Here is a 13,008-nt window from a genome sequence, read left to right as displayed (position 1 = left end):
TGAGAGGGGCCTCCTTGGAGGCTTGGGGGGCAAGTCCTCTCCCTGCTGCTGTGCATCCTGGTCTAGCTCACAAAGCCCATGATGATGGCTGGCCATTCGTCTCGGCTTTGGGATCCAGAGGTACTCCCCCAACCCCACCACTGCCTTGCTTTGCAAGAGGGAAATTTTGCAAGAGGGAAAAGTTGCATGAGAGCCTGAGAGGGGTCATAGGTGGAAATGTGAGGATGACTGGGGAGCTGGAGAAGCCATGAGCCCCAGCCCTGCAAGCCTCTGGGGCATCAATGTCCAGTAGCACCCCTCCTCCCCAGCTCGCTCTCTCCAGGCCACCAGGAAAAGGACTTACAGTGGCTACCGTTTACTGAGCATCTACTGCATGCACGTCAAGCGCTGTGCTAAGCACTTTATGGATACTGTCTGCTTTAACCTAAGGCCATTTGCTTGAGGTTTGAAGCAGCCAGGTGTCAGGCTGCACAGGGCTGGTCATTGATCCCATTTCCTGACTGATGCCCTCTCCAAGGGCTCTGACCAAGAGGTGAGAAGGAAGGGAGTGGGAAATGACAGGTGGGGCCTCCCTGAGAGCTGTTGCTCTGCTTTTCCCAGCCGCCAGGGACACAGCCAGCCCCGGTGTGGGGCTCTGGTGTTTGAGGGTAGGGAGGCCTCTGCAGGGGATGGGTGCTCTGGCAAGGGTGGGCCCCAGAGCGGGGGCATCTGCTTCTTATCACCAGCAAAATGCAGCTTCGCAGCTGTCCGGAGTGAGCAGGCAGGGCTGACACATGACCTCCGCAGCAGCATGGGGCTAAAATTAGAGCCGGCCGGGGCGGGGAGGGAGCGTCCAGCCCCGGGCTGGGCAGCCGGGCCTCCGGGTTGGCCACCACTAGCACGGGTGGTGACCAGGATCTGGAGGGAATCCCCAGACTGAAACAGCAATCCCACGGTCCTGGGACACATCGGGCACCTCCCTCAACCCATGGAGCCAGAGGGTCACACTTGAGATTGCTGAGAACCCAGGCCCACTCCCACCCAGAGGGCCACCGGCAGACCCAGGGCCGCCCAGGAAGGAAGAGGAGGGAGGGGAGGAGGTCTCCCCACGTCGCTGCTCCGGCTCTGTGCCCTCCGCTGCCCGGGGATGTTGCTCTTCCTCGCCCTGTGGGCCCTGGTGCCCTGCCTGGTGTTGGTAACCCTCTACTTTTTCTCCTCTGCAGGCGGGAAGAGTGGAGGAAACAAGAAGAACGATGGTGTGAAGGTAAGTCCCGGCCAGCACGGCAGGGTCTGCCTCTGACAGCGTTTCCGCCCACAGGTCCTGGCTTGCAGGGCTGGGACAAGAGCCAGGCCTTGCCGATGGTGTTCTGGGCAGATGTGCTCACCCGTGCAGCCTGGCATCCCCAGACCCGGACCTGGGCTACGGTGCCCACCCTCCCACCAGGATTGGCGGGGGGCAGGTGGGGGAGGGGAGGGTTGAAAGAGGGTGGGAGAGGCAGGTGGCCTGGGGTTGGGGTGGGCATGAGGGCCGGTCAAAGGAGATTTCTGCGGTTCTGGAGGACTGGTGAGTGAGTGGGTGCAAAGAAGGGACAGAGATGTCATGAGGGGTGACCTCCTCCTTCCCGAGTGTAGGCTGGCTGGAATGGGCCCCTGACCCAGTGCACGCCCCAGTCCAGCCTACAAAGCCTGCAGGGGATGGACAGCCAATCCTCTTGGCTTTGATACCCAGAGGTACCCAGCCCCATCAAGGCCTGCCGGTTCAGTGCTAAGAATCCCCTCCTCTGCCCGACCCAGGCCTGCCCTGTCCCCACCCCTGATGCCCGAGCTGCTTTCCTCCACACCCCACTGACCCCTCCCTCCCTCCTGTCTCTTCTCCCTCTGCTCTCTGGGGCCTTGTCCCCTACTTTCTGCCTGGTCCCCTACTCTCTGCAGCTCCCTCCTCCCCTGCCACTGGCTCGCCTTGTGGACTCTCCTCTCTCGAGACCCTGCCTTTTTCTGGGCTCAGAGCCCTGCCTGGCTAGGGCCCCAGGGCTGGGCTGTGCCCAGGACACTGGAAGGTGTAGGATGCTTTCCAAACACAGCCACTCAGGTGGGCTGGTGGCTTCATGGCTTGGTTTGTAGTGGCATTTAGGGTCTCAGGCCCCTGGCTTTGGTCTGCCGGGGGTGGCATGGGAGGGGATCTGGGCTGTCTGCCTGAGGCCAGGATATGGCCCTCCCCTCTGCCCTTGGCCCTCTGGGGGCTTGAGTTTCCCCATAGGTACAGTGGGAGGGGGGAGGGCTGTGAACTCCATGATTTCCAAGATTTCAACTTTAAAAACAAACAAACAAGAAAAAATCATTTTCCCTTCTCATCTTGGGTGCTTGAGGAATATGTAATTATTTGGTTATCAGTCAAAGCCACTGGTTTACAAATGGAACTCCTTGGAGCCCAAAGGTTCTGGGGAGGTACCTCTGGCAGCAGATGGGGAGGGATTGGAAGGGGGACGCCAGGCAGAGAGGACTGGGGGCTTCTCACACCCACTTCAGCCTGAACAGCTCCATGGACCAGCCATCGCAGTGGCTGAGAGAGCCTGGGTGAGCTTACAGCCCATTATTTGAATCTCCTGAGCCTGTGTTTCCTCATTCAAGCAACGGGTGAGCAGGGTTTCCCACCTCCCAGGGCTGTCTGTGAGGATGAACTAAGATACTGTGCATTGAGGACTTAGCATGGTGCTGGCGTGCGATACATGCTCATGAGATGCTAGTCAGTAGTATTATCTTTTCTGCTTTACGTGTTGGACTTTCGGGTAAGATTTCTCTTGAAGTTTGCTCGAGAAAATACTTGGAAAACACAGATCTAAAGCCAGCCCAATTTATACAGTTGACACACAGCCATCCCCAATGCTGTAATGGAATCCAGAATTGAGTTTTGGCTTACCTGCTGTTTTGGGTTACCCATGAGTCACCCCCCTCCCCTCCCAATTTGAAAGGGTGATGGAGGGATGTGCAACTTGCAGGGGAGGGGGGCAGGCTTGGAGCAGCTGGGGCTCAATCTGGCCCTAGTGTGTAGACACTGGGGGTACTGGGTCCCCTGGGGAAAATCATATTTGGGGGATATGGGGCAGAGGCCACAGGCGCTAGTGGCCTGGGGCCCAGGTAGGTGGAGGGGGAGGGGCTGCGGGAGGGCCGCCGCCGTCTGCTTGGCACTCGGGTGTAGCCCTGGCAAAGCCCTGGTCAGGGCCTCCCTCAGGCTGGGTCGTGGGACGAAGCTCTTGTCTGGCTCCTCTCTGGGCAAGGCCAGGAGGCGGAGGCTGTCTGAGGGCAAGGGCATCTCGTAGCGTGGCGGGGCTCTGGCTGGCCACTGCAGGGCCTTCCAGTGGGCACAGCTGAAGAAACTGCTGCTTCCTGTAGGACAGGACAGACCCTGAGTGACTTCTCAGGGTGGCCTGGGTGTGGAGGAAGAGACACTCAAAGGCTATTCCTGGCCCGACCCTTTCTCTGCAGCTCAACCTCCTCCCCTTCCTTGGGATGGAGGAGCGGGGACATCCAGCCGGAAGACGGGAGTAACCCAGGGGGATTTGCCCAGGATTTGGGGAGCCCGGCCTGCAAGAGGAGGGAGGTCCATTCATGTTTTTACTATGACTGAAACTGGACCTCAAGTCAAGAAGCCAGGGGTTTGAGCCTGGGCCCCACTGTTCCCTCCCTTGGGGACCTGGGCCATCAGTTCCGTCATCTGTGCAAGAGGAGAAGCGCTGTTTTCAGGGAGGCTGGTGAGAGGCTCCCACTGGGGTGGGCCTGGTGGAGTCGCATCGTGATGCTCCTGTAGCCAACATGTGCTCGGCCAAAGCAGGAACTACAACTTGGTCCCTAGAGACAAACCACTGATTCCACCTGGGGCTTAATTGAAGAAGCAGTGATCGGTTCCAACGCTGGAGGAAAAACTGGCGGGTTGGAGTTCAAGATATGACACAATACTGTACTTTATGGGCTTTTAAGGGCTTTTCAAGGCTAACTTTGACCATCCTCTGTTTCTACCATCCCTGCCAACCTTAGAACCATGTTCTTCACGTGGTTCTAAGAGATGTGACTCTACTTTTGGTGATAGTTCACTTTCTAAATGAAACTGACATGCTGGTCGGCGTAGGGTTATTATTAGTATCATCATCATTTTGTGATTCAGGAAAATCGAGTCTTTCTGTTACCAAGAAGCGATGCCCCCGGGCCCAGCCACTCCTAGGCCTCCACTTTCATGAAGAGGGGCTGACCGCTCCCACCCCTCAACCCCACTCACTGCCCCCTGTTGGTGTCCCATCCGTGCGTCATGACCCCTCTCCCCCATGTCCCATCCTGTCACTGTGCGTCCGAATTTGATGCAGTCTCTGCTCTGTGTTGCCTCCTTGTGTCCCGCCTGGAACCTCCTGGCCCTCATGCTGCTCCTCAGGTTTCCGCTGACAGCCGAGCTGTGTGGGCCTGTCCCCTCCAACACACGCTGTGCCTGGCCCGGCTCCAGCCAGGAGTGAGGCCAACGCTAGGAGGACAGGGCAGGGAAGGAGGGGCTGGCTGCAGGCTGCTGCCTTGCAGGAGTCACACTGCCCGGGCCAGCTGGGGCAGAGGCAGGGGCTGTGAGCACTTACACTGGAAATGCCCAGTGAGCCACCTCTATGCAGAGGCCCTGGATGGAGAGGACAGGATAGGATCTAAGGCTCCTGGCGCTCAGAGGCTCCTGGATCTTGGAGTCAGAAAGCCCAGACTTAGATCTGAGGACACTTGGAGAATATCCAGTGCCTCCCACTGGCAAAGGCCTACCCGGAGGCATCTCAGGTCTCCCCTCTGCTCCCCACACAGAGCAGCAAGGGGAGAGCCTCCTGGCCTCTCAGATGTAAGTGCTTCCAGGATAAGCCTTTGAAGAGCCATCAGGCTGTGGGTACCTGGAGACCTGGACAGAGGAGAGGGCCTACACTAGAGGTTCCAGCCTCTTCTTTGCTAGTAGCTAGCTGAGCGCCCTTGGGTGGATCGCTGCCCGTCTCTGGACCCCAGGTTCTTGTCTGCTCAATGCAAGTGTCGGTCTTGGCCTGTAACCTTCTATGAGTGTGAGTCTTTAAGACTCCAGGCTTAGAGCTGAAAGAAGGAGAAGACAGTCTACATGTTCCTCTCTCCTTCCCTTGGTTCCACAGTTGATTATACAGGGGAAATGACAAATGCCCCCAAAGCTAGAATAGGCTGAATGGCAAGGCTCAAAGACTCGAATTCTGGGCTCAGCTGTGTGTCTGCCTTTGCCTCAGTTTCTCTATCAGCATAAAGGAGCCGAATAGGCCAGTCACTGGGAAGCTGTGGGCACAAGCAGGACTTCTGAGGCCACTTAGAGGAGTGGTTCCCACACCTGTCTCTGCTTTGGAATCACCTGGGGATAGTGTTTAAAATAAAGATGCCCAGGCCCCAGCCCAGACCTAGTTATCAGACTCCTTAGAGGGGGCCTGGTTATGTATATTTTGGACAAGTTTCCTGAGTGGCTATGACACTCAACCAAACTAGGAGTGGGGTCTTTTCAGCAGAGACACAGGAGGAGTCTAGGAGGAGACATTGGGCCTCATCTCCAGACCCGAGCACCTTTTTGTCCTTCAAGAGCTTAGGATTCTGGAGGCCTTAGGCACCTGGTATCTGAGACCCAGGATTTGCCTCCTCCATCTGAACTTAGCATAGGGGGAGCCCTGATCCAAGAGAGGCTTAGCCCGCAGCTTGATGGTTGGACTGTTGAGACCCAGGCAGCTGTGCACGAGGCCCCAGAACTCTAGGCTGAGAGAGGCCTGGCCCTGCCAGGTCAGCTGCTGCTGGTGGCCCTGACTCCTTGTCCCGATGCCATTGCCGGCAAGGGACCACAGAGGATGACCCCGAGGCCCATCCTCCTTCCACCCCTCCCCTGTTGTTCGTTCCTCTGCTCCCTGCCGTTTTCACGCTGTGTCTTTTCCTGTCCCATCTCTTCTCCTTGTTTTTCCAGAAAAGAAAGTCCAGTTCCAGCGTTCAGTTAATGGTGAGTGTCTGCCGTCTCCCAAACGCCGGTAAATCCTGGGCCTTGAACCCTCGCTCCTGCCTCGCTCCTGCAGGCTACACTGGGAACCCGGGCGGGGAGAGGGTGCTCAGGGTGTGCTTGGTACGTGTGCCTCGTGTGACAATATGTGTGTTGTGTGTGCGTGTTGTTGGCGTGTTTCTGTTGACACCTCTAACTCCATGACCCAGGCCAGCAGCCTGATGGTAGACCTGAGAACTCCCTCAGCTGCGAAGGTTGATTTGAACCCCATCCCACATCCAGCCCGTGGCTTCTCGCTTCGCCTTGCCCTCTGCTCTGGAACTCAGCTCAGGACTTGGTTTGTGCCAGTTGTGGCCACTGGGGGGCTTGGTTTGCCGAAGTAGCGGGCGCCGTAGAGGCCCTTCTTGAGCTTCTGTGAGGCTACCCAGGGCCTGCCGGTGGCAGAGGAGCCACCAGCCCCTGCCACCGTCTAGGGGTTCCTGCGGTGGCATGGTGGCCCACGTCCCTCTTCTTCTGATTCCATTGCTGTCTCCCTCAGTTGTGTGGTTTTTCTCCCCCTGAAAAGCCCAGCCTCTGTCACACTGGGCCTCCCCCCGTCTCTCTCTTCCTCTCCTGCCAGTGTGTGTACTCCTTCCCCGTCCTGTGGCCACCACGTGCCTCTCTGCCCTCCACACCCCCTCTCTGCTCCCTCAAGCAGACAGGGCTCAGGACCCCCTTCCAGAAAGGCCAGGGCTCTCCACACATCCACCCCTTCATTTACACCCCCGTCCCCGCCACCAGCCACCAGCCACCTGCTTAGTTGGGCCCCTCCCCTCCTTAGGCTTGGAAGTCTGACAGGGTTTTCAGTGCAGCATCTGGATGGCAGAGCCCACGAGGCTTACGGCAACGGGGCCGCAGCATCAGGCAGACCACACCTCTTCCCGCTTGGCAAGCGGGCCTCACCACCTCCCGTGTTCTCTTTGGCAGGAATCTTCAGAGAGCACCAACACCACCATTGAGGATGAAGACACCAAAGGTAGGAGGGGTCTTGCCTTCAGCATCTGGGCCCCCGGGCCTCCTGGCAGGCCCCCTTCGCCGACAGTCTCCGGCCTGAAGGGACCGCAAGGCCAGCTTTGTGTCCTGTTTCTCTACAAAGAGCCTCGCTTTGGCTCCTTATAGACTGGGTACACAGTGGGGTGCCATTTCCCTATGTGAGGTGCTTGGATGGACTTTTCTCATGGTAGCAGTTATGTGTTGGCTTTAACACGTATTAGAAAAAATTAATTTAACATAGTCAAGTCATAAATGTATCATAGTAGTATACATTTTCCTTTGGCAGTGTTTTTGGATTTTAAAAAAAAAACAAGTTGATTTTAAAAACTTGAAGTAATTATAGTAAGGGAAGGGAAAGCAAAAATGTATCAATAGGAAATTCAACAAACTGGAATATGGGAAACACTGCCTAAGACCGACCCAAAATGCGGGGGCTACTATAGCCAGTGGCTAATAGTCTTCACAAGCCCTCGGATGAAAGGGGGAGCAAGACCCCAGATAACGGTGATCTGATAGTAAGAGAGGAAATAATAGGATGGTAATAGGAAAAATGGCTGCCTTTTATGGGGTACTTGCTGCGTGCTAGACCTGTGTCAAGTGCTTGATAGTCACCTGAGCTTTACAACAAGCTAAGAAGTAGGTACTGTGATGAACCCCATCCGACAGCCCAGAAACTCAGGGGTTGAGTAAATTGGCCCAAGGTCCCAGAGCTCGTAAAGGGGACAGTTAGGATATGAACCCAGGCAGTGTGGCTCCAGGGCCTGGCTCAGCTGAGGAGGCCTTGGCGTGTGGAAAGATGCTTGGAGCTTGGAGGAGGGAGGATGGAGCGCTGGCTTCCGCCCAGGGGACACCAGATCCTTGGACGAGTTAGTGACACCCTGCTGTTCTGCCTGTACCCGGCCCTTCTTCTTCCCCCGGAACAGGGAGACCGGCAAGGGAGGGGGTTCTCACACTCCGGCGTGTGTCAGAGATGCCTGGGGAGTCTCTGAAATCTAGAAAAACAGCGTTGACCTGGAGAGATCACAGCTGTGCCAGCTGAGATATTTTCAGGAGTTTAGATGATTTGCTTCTAAAAGAATATACAATGATGGGGACAAGAGCATTTTGTTATGTAATAAATATTTTTGCACAGCTGCCGTTCAGGCTTATTTAAGGCAGTTTTCACACACTAAACGCCGTTGACTGCCTCCTGACTCTGCCACGATGTTTGGAAGACCAACCCCACCCTATGTGTGTCCCTCTCCGGTCATTCCCAGCTGGGGCAAAGCAGGGGCAGGAGATGGTCACTCCATCACCATAGCCTGGTGCCAGAGCAAATCAAGCGTCTATGAAAGCACCAGGGACAACCTTCAAAATGCATTATCTCGAAGAATTCCCTTGGGATCAGGTCAGCATTCTAAGTCCCTCAAGTATGATTTTTAACCATATTCCTGGCCCTGCTCCAGTGGAATCTGATTCCATAGGTTTGTGGTGGGCCGAGATAGGTTGTTTCTGAGACATTCACCATATTTGAGGCTCATTGTAAGGTGCTGGGATTTTTGAGGAGACTTGTGGCTTCATAATCCTGGTCTCAGAGCAGACAGGGTCTGTGGAGGCAAACTGGCTCTGTGATTCTTCATTGGAGTCCACCTGCTGGGTGACCTTAGACAACTTACTGAACCTCTCTGAGCCTCAGTTTCCTTAACAGTAAAGAGATGATAATAGTATCAAGCTCAGAGGATTGCTGTGCAGATGAGATGAGAGGCTGTGTCTAAAGTGCCTACACAGTGTTTGGCATATGGCCACTGTTTAATAAATCTTAATTTCTCTTCTTTCAAACTGGAGCTTATGGTTGAATGACAGGAAGCCATATGACGTTTTCTTGGAGCGTCAGTTTTACTCAAAGATTATTTTAAGACAAATATTTATATGTTCAACCGACAGAGAAATGTTTGGAATAGAATGTAAAATCTGTGTGCGCTATTAATGTAAAATGTGACCCGTTAAAGACATTTTCCACCTGGGGTAACGGCTCTGGGTTACATCCTTGAGGCCTGACATTTACAGTCATTATGCTCTGCTTTAGAGCTATCAGGATGGGAACATTTGCGAAGTCTTGAATTTTAGTTCACTTATGCCCCTTTTAAAGAGGGGAGGATGGGACTTCCATGGCGGTCCAGTGGTTAAGACTCTGCGCTTCCACTGCAGGGGGCACGGGTTTGATCCCTGGTCGGGGAACTAAGATCCCACATGCTGTGCAGCATAGCCAAAAAAAATAAAATTTAATTTAAAAATAAAATAAAGAGGGGAGGCTGAGGCCTAGAGAAGAGAAAGGGCATGTCAATGTTATTAATGGTAAAACTGGGACCCCGTTCCCTGCCTCAGTTTCCACACATGTAAAAGGCCATGTCTGATGGAAGAGTTGCTGGCTCAGCCAGGAGCTCCTCCCCCTGTTTGGCAGGAGAGAGGAACTCTGTGCCTCCCCCAGCTTCTCCAGGCCTCAGAGAAAGTTTCCAGAGAACCATTTTCTGGTGTTAATTTGTTAAGTCTTCTTACTAAGTGAGAATAGCAGCTGGTGGGGTGGATTCTGACCTAACATTAAAGTTAATTAGAAATGTCATCCTCCAGGGAACATTTTCCCCTCAGCAAAGAAAGGGACATTAATATTTCAGAGCCCGTCAGGCTTAATACACAGGCCTCTCACCCTCTGAGCTGCACGGGGTTCTGCCAGACATCCTCCCCACCGCCCTATCTCCTCCTGGTCAGCTCCTTGAAAATTCAATTTCCTCTCTAACCCAAAGAGCTGCCTTAGAATCTGGGCAGAGACATTCTAGGAAATATCAGTCAGGAATGCTGATCCCATCTCAGCCTCCTCATACTGTGTGACCTTGAGAGAGTGCCTTAACCTCTCTGGAGCTTCAGCTTTCCCATCTATAGCGGAGCCCTCCTGGTTGTCTGGGTGAACACCTGGCAGATGAGAAATGCCAGAGGGTGCCACTGAGCAGCCGCTGGATGAATCTTTCGTAGAGCAATAGGTCTGCCAAGGGCATGGGAGGGGCTCAGAACCAGAGTGAATTTCTCCAGATTTAAGGAGCACCAGACCCCCAGATCTTTGGTCCCAGAGAATGAAGCTAGGGAGAGTCCTGCCTGCTAGGCTTCAATTGTTGGCAAACTTGGTGTCCTGAGTGGCTGGAGGCCAAGTTAGGCACTGTCTCAGGCTGCATTAATAGAGGTGTAGTGTCCAGAATTGGGGAGGGGATAGAGAGCGCTACCCTAGACCTGATATTCTGCAATATTCAAGCCACATCAGGGATAGCGTGCTCACACTCAGAGAGGCAACTGCGCAGCTTAAGTACCCTCGAAAATAGATGGCCAGCTGGAGCCAGATCCTGCGAACCACATGCGGGAGGCCTTCAGCCCTGAGAAGAAAAGACTGGTGGGGGAAGGCACCTGGAGAAGCAGGTACACACTGAAGGATCCCGGAAGGCAGACCAGAACTATAACTAGGGGCTTTTACGGGGAGATTGCAACTTGAAAGAAGGAGGTGGATGCAAATGGCAAAAGCCGTTCAGCAGTGCGGTGGCCTACCCGGCAGGCTGCAAGCCCCAAAGTTCCAAGCAAAACTGAGCCATCATATATCAGGCTGCTGGGAAGTGTCCCTGCCCGGGTTAGAGGCTAGAGACTGTCGTCAGGGAGAACTTCCAATTCAGAGCTTTCCAGTGATGGTAATCACAGCGCTTGCTTATGGAGTGCCAGGCAGTGCTCTCAGTGCTTTACACAATGCATCATTATTTACATAAGTGAGTCGATATAAAGGGCTTGGAACAGTAGCTGGTTCTGAGTGAGGACCATATGTGTGTTAGTTATTTTTATTGATATATTCTTAACTCAATCCTCAGAACCACCCTGTGAGGTAAGTACTATTAGTAGCTCCACTATACACATGGGAAACTGAGGTAGGAGGAAGTATCTTGCCCAAGGGGACACAGTTACTAAGTAGCAGAGCCAGGATCCAAACTCAGGGGGTCTGGCTCCAGAATCCATGCCCTGGACCACTTGACTAGCCTCTCTGAGATGGTGGTGAGAAGCGGCCCACGGGAGACAGGGCATTAAGCACGGGCTCGTGGAATGTCAAGTGGGAAGGGTTCTTAAAGCCGTGGATGGTTCTTAAAGCATGTGGATTCGCTCTGGATCATCACCCTGATTTCATGTGGGAGCAGCTGGAACGAGGTGTCTCCTGGTGGAGGTGGGTTTCTCCCCATCCTCAATCCCCAGCTTCCACGAAGGAGGTCAGAGTTGACGAGGAGGCCGGGCTGTTGGGCTCCTAGGGACAGAGGCCACAAGGCAACTTGGGCAATTCCAGGGAACAGGGCAAGGCCAGCAGCCCCAGACCCTGATTTGGTCCATCTGCTCGTTCATTCATTCAAGCTGCCTCCGCCTCAGCCCGAGGCAAGACCCCAGAGTCACCCGGCTGACCTCATGGTCTAAGACAGACCCGTTCCCAGCCCTGGTGAATCTTTGCAGAGCCAGGAGATAAAGAATTAGCGGCTCACTGTGGTGACTGACATTGGAGATAGTAACTTCAGTGATGTTACGTCTACTGAGCACCCACCACGTGCTAAGAGCTGCGCTGGGCACCGGGCCCTGCCCTGAGGGGGCAGGTGGTGGGAGGGAGGGAGATGGGCTTTGGAGCTGCACAGTCTGCTCGGGGCGGCTGGTCCGCTGGAGCAGACTATTTCACCTTTTGCCTCCACGGTGACTGGAGCTTGTCTCTGACGGGGAGGAGAGAACCGCATGAAACTGTGCTGGGAGGCTTCAAAGATTCGCGGCTTAAGCACTGGCGCAGTCACTCACTCCATAATGAATGCCTGGCCAGGCCTGCTCCAGGCTCCAGGGATCAGCGAGCCTCCATGGAGCTCATATTTGAGCTGGGGAAGAGACAAGCATGTGGGCCCAACGCATCACGGAACGCGTTAGAGCTCCTGGGTCCTGTGGAAAAGGCCCTGGGCTGGGAGCCAAACTCTGCACCCAAAATGTTCTGTGTCCTTGGGCAAGTCACACCCCTTACCAAGCTTCTGTTTCCCCAATAAGCAGGCTGGATTATTGGGGTTGGATAAGCAGGCTGAGTCCCTGGTCTCCAAGAGTTCTTGCGGCCTGGGTGTCCTGTGATTCTTTATCCTCTGGGCCTGAGGTGAGCTCCCCAGTGTGAGGGGGGATGGGATGGCACCTGCAACTGGTGAGGAAAGGGGCAGGGACAAGGCCTCCTCCAGGAGCCGTCTCCCTCCCATGCTCCCAGCCTGAGAAATGGGCAACATGTCCACCCATCTCACCTGAGACTGCTCCAGCAGGCCAGCTCACTGACCGGCTTGGGGGTTAAGCTTGAGCCTGTGGGAGGAAGGGAAGCAGGCCTGGCCCCGGGAAGCACGCCTGAGGCTTCTGGGAGGATAGCCCTGCTGGGAGCCAGAACATTTGGCTTCAAATTCCTTCATTGCTGAGGCTCGGTCTCCTCATGTGTCAGATGGGGGGAAACTGACCTCGCCTCCCCCTACCCCCCAGGCTGTGAGGAGCAGATGCAGTAATGAGTGTGGGAGGATACAGGAGGCAGCACTTACAGTGTATACCTACTGTGTGCCAGGCTCTGGTCCAAGTGCCTCAGGCACATCATCTCATCCCATGTTCATAACAACTCCGGGACGAGGGCATTGTCATCTCCATACGATGGACCAGAAAACAACCTTGTGCCCCACGGTTGCACAGCTTGTAAAGACCTGGGCTGGGATTTAGAAGAAGCCTGTCTGGTACTGAAGCCTGGGTTCTTTACACAACTTGTTCAGCATTGAACGTATGAGAGGTGATGGTGTCCCCATTTTACAGATGGGAAAACTGGGGCTCAGAACATCACACACCTGATAAGAAAACTGATGTCTAATCCTCTACCAGGAAGACAGCAGCTGTTTGTGGTGTTTCAGTGGTGGACAGGGGAGGCCAGGTGTCAGCAACTGGGATTCATTCTG

General features: G+C 54.7%; 1 protein-coding gene across 2 annotated transcripts in view; it reads left to right on the top strand.

Moving 5' to 3' along the window:
* Positions 1-13,008, top strand: part of CAMK2A (calcium/calmodulin dependent protein kinase II alpha) — a 64,159-nt gene that overhangs the window by 43,827 nt on the left and 7,324 nt on the right. Inside the window, exons 13-15 of one of the 2 annotated variants that reach the window (XM_022590119.3) lie at positions 1,203-1,243; positions 5,954-5,986; positions 6,950-6,998. In XM_022590119.3, the coding sequence (XP_022445827.2) occupies positions 1,203-1,243; positions 5,954-5,986; positions 6,950-6,998 (123 nt within the window). The remainder of the gene's footprint in view (positions 1-1,202; positions 1,244-5,953; positions 5,987-6,949; positions 6,999-13,008) is intronic. The other variant, XM_089909547.1, reaches the window with a different exon arrangement.

Source organism: Delphinapterus leucas, chromosome 3 (genome assembly GCF_059928025.1).
Source record: "Delphinapterus leucas isolate spDelLeu-1000000601 "Yukka" chromosome 3, BTC_Dleu_Yukka2, whole genome shotgun sequence".
NCBI classification, from domain to species: domain Eukaryota; kingdom Metazoa; phylum Chordata; class Mammalia; order Artiodactyla; family Monodontidae; genus Delphinapterus; species Delphinapterus leucas.
The sequence above is the reverse complement of the archived record's forward strand: the minus strand, read 5'-3'. Positions and strand labels throughout refer to the sequence as shown.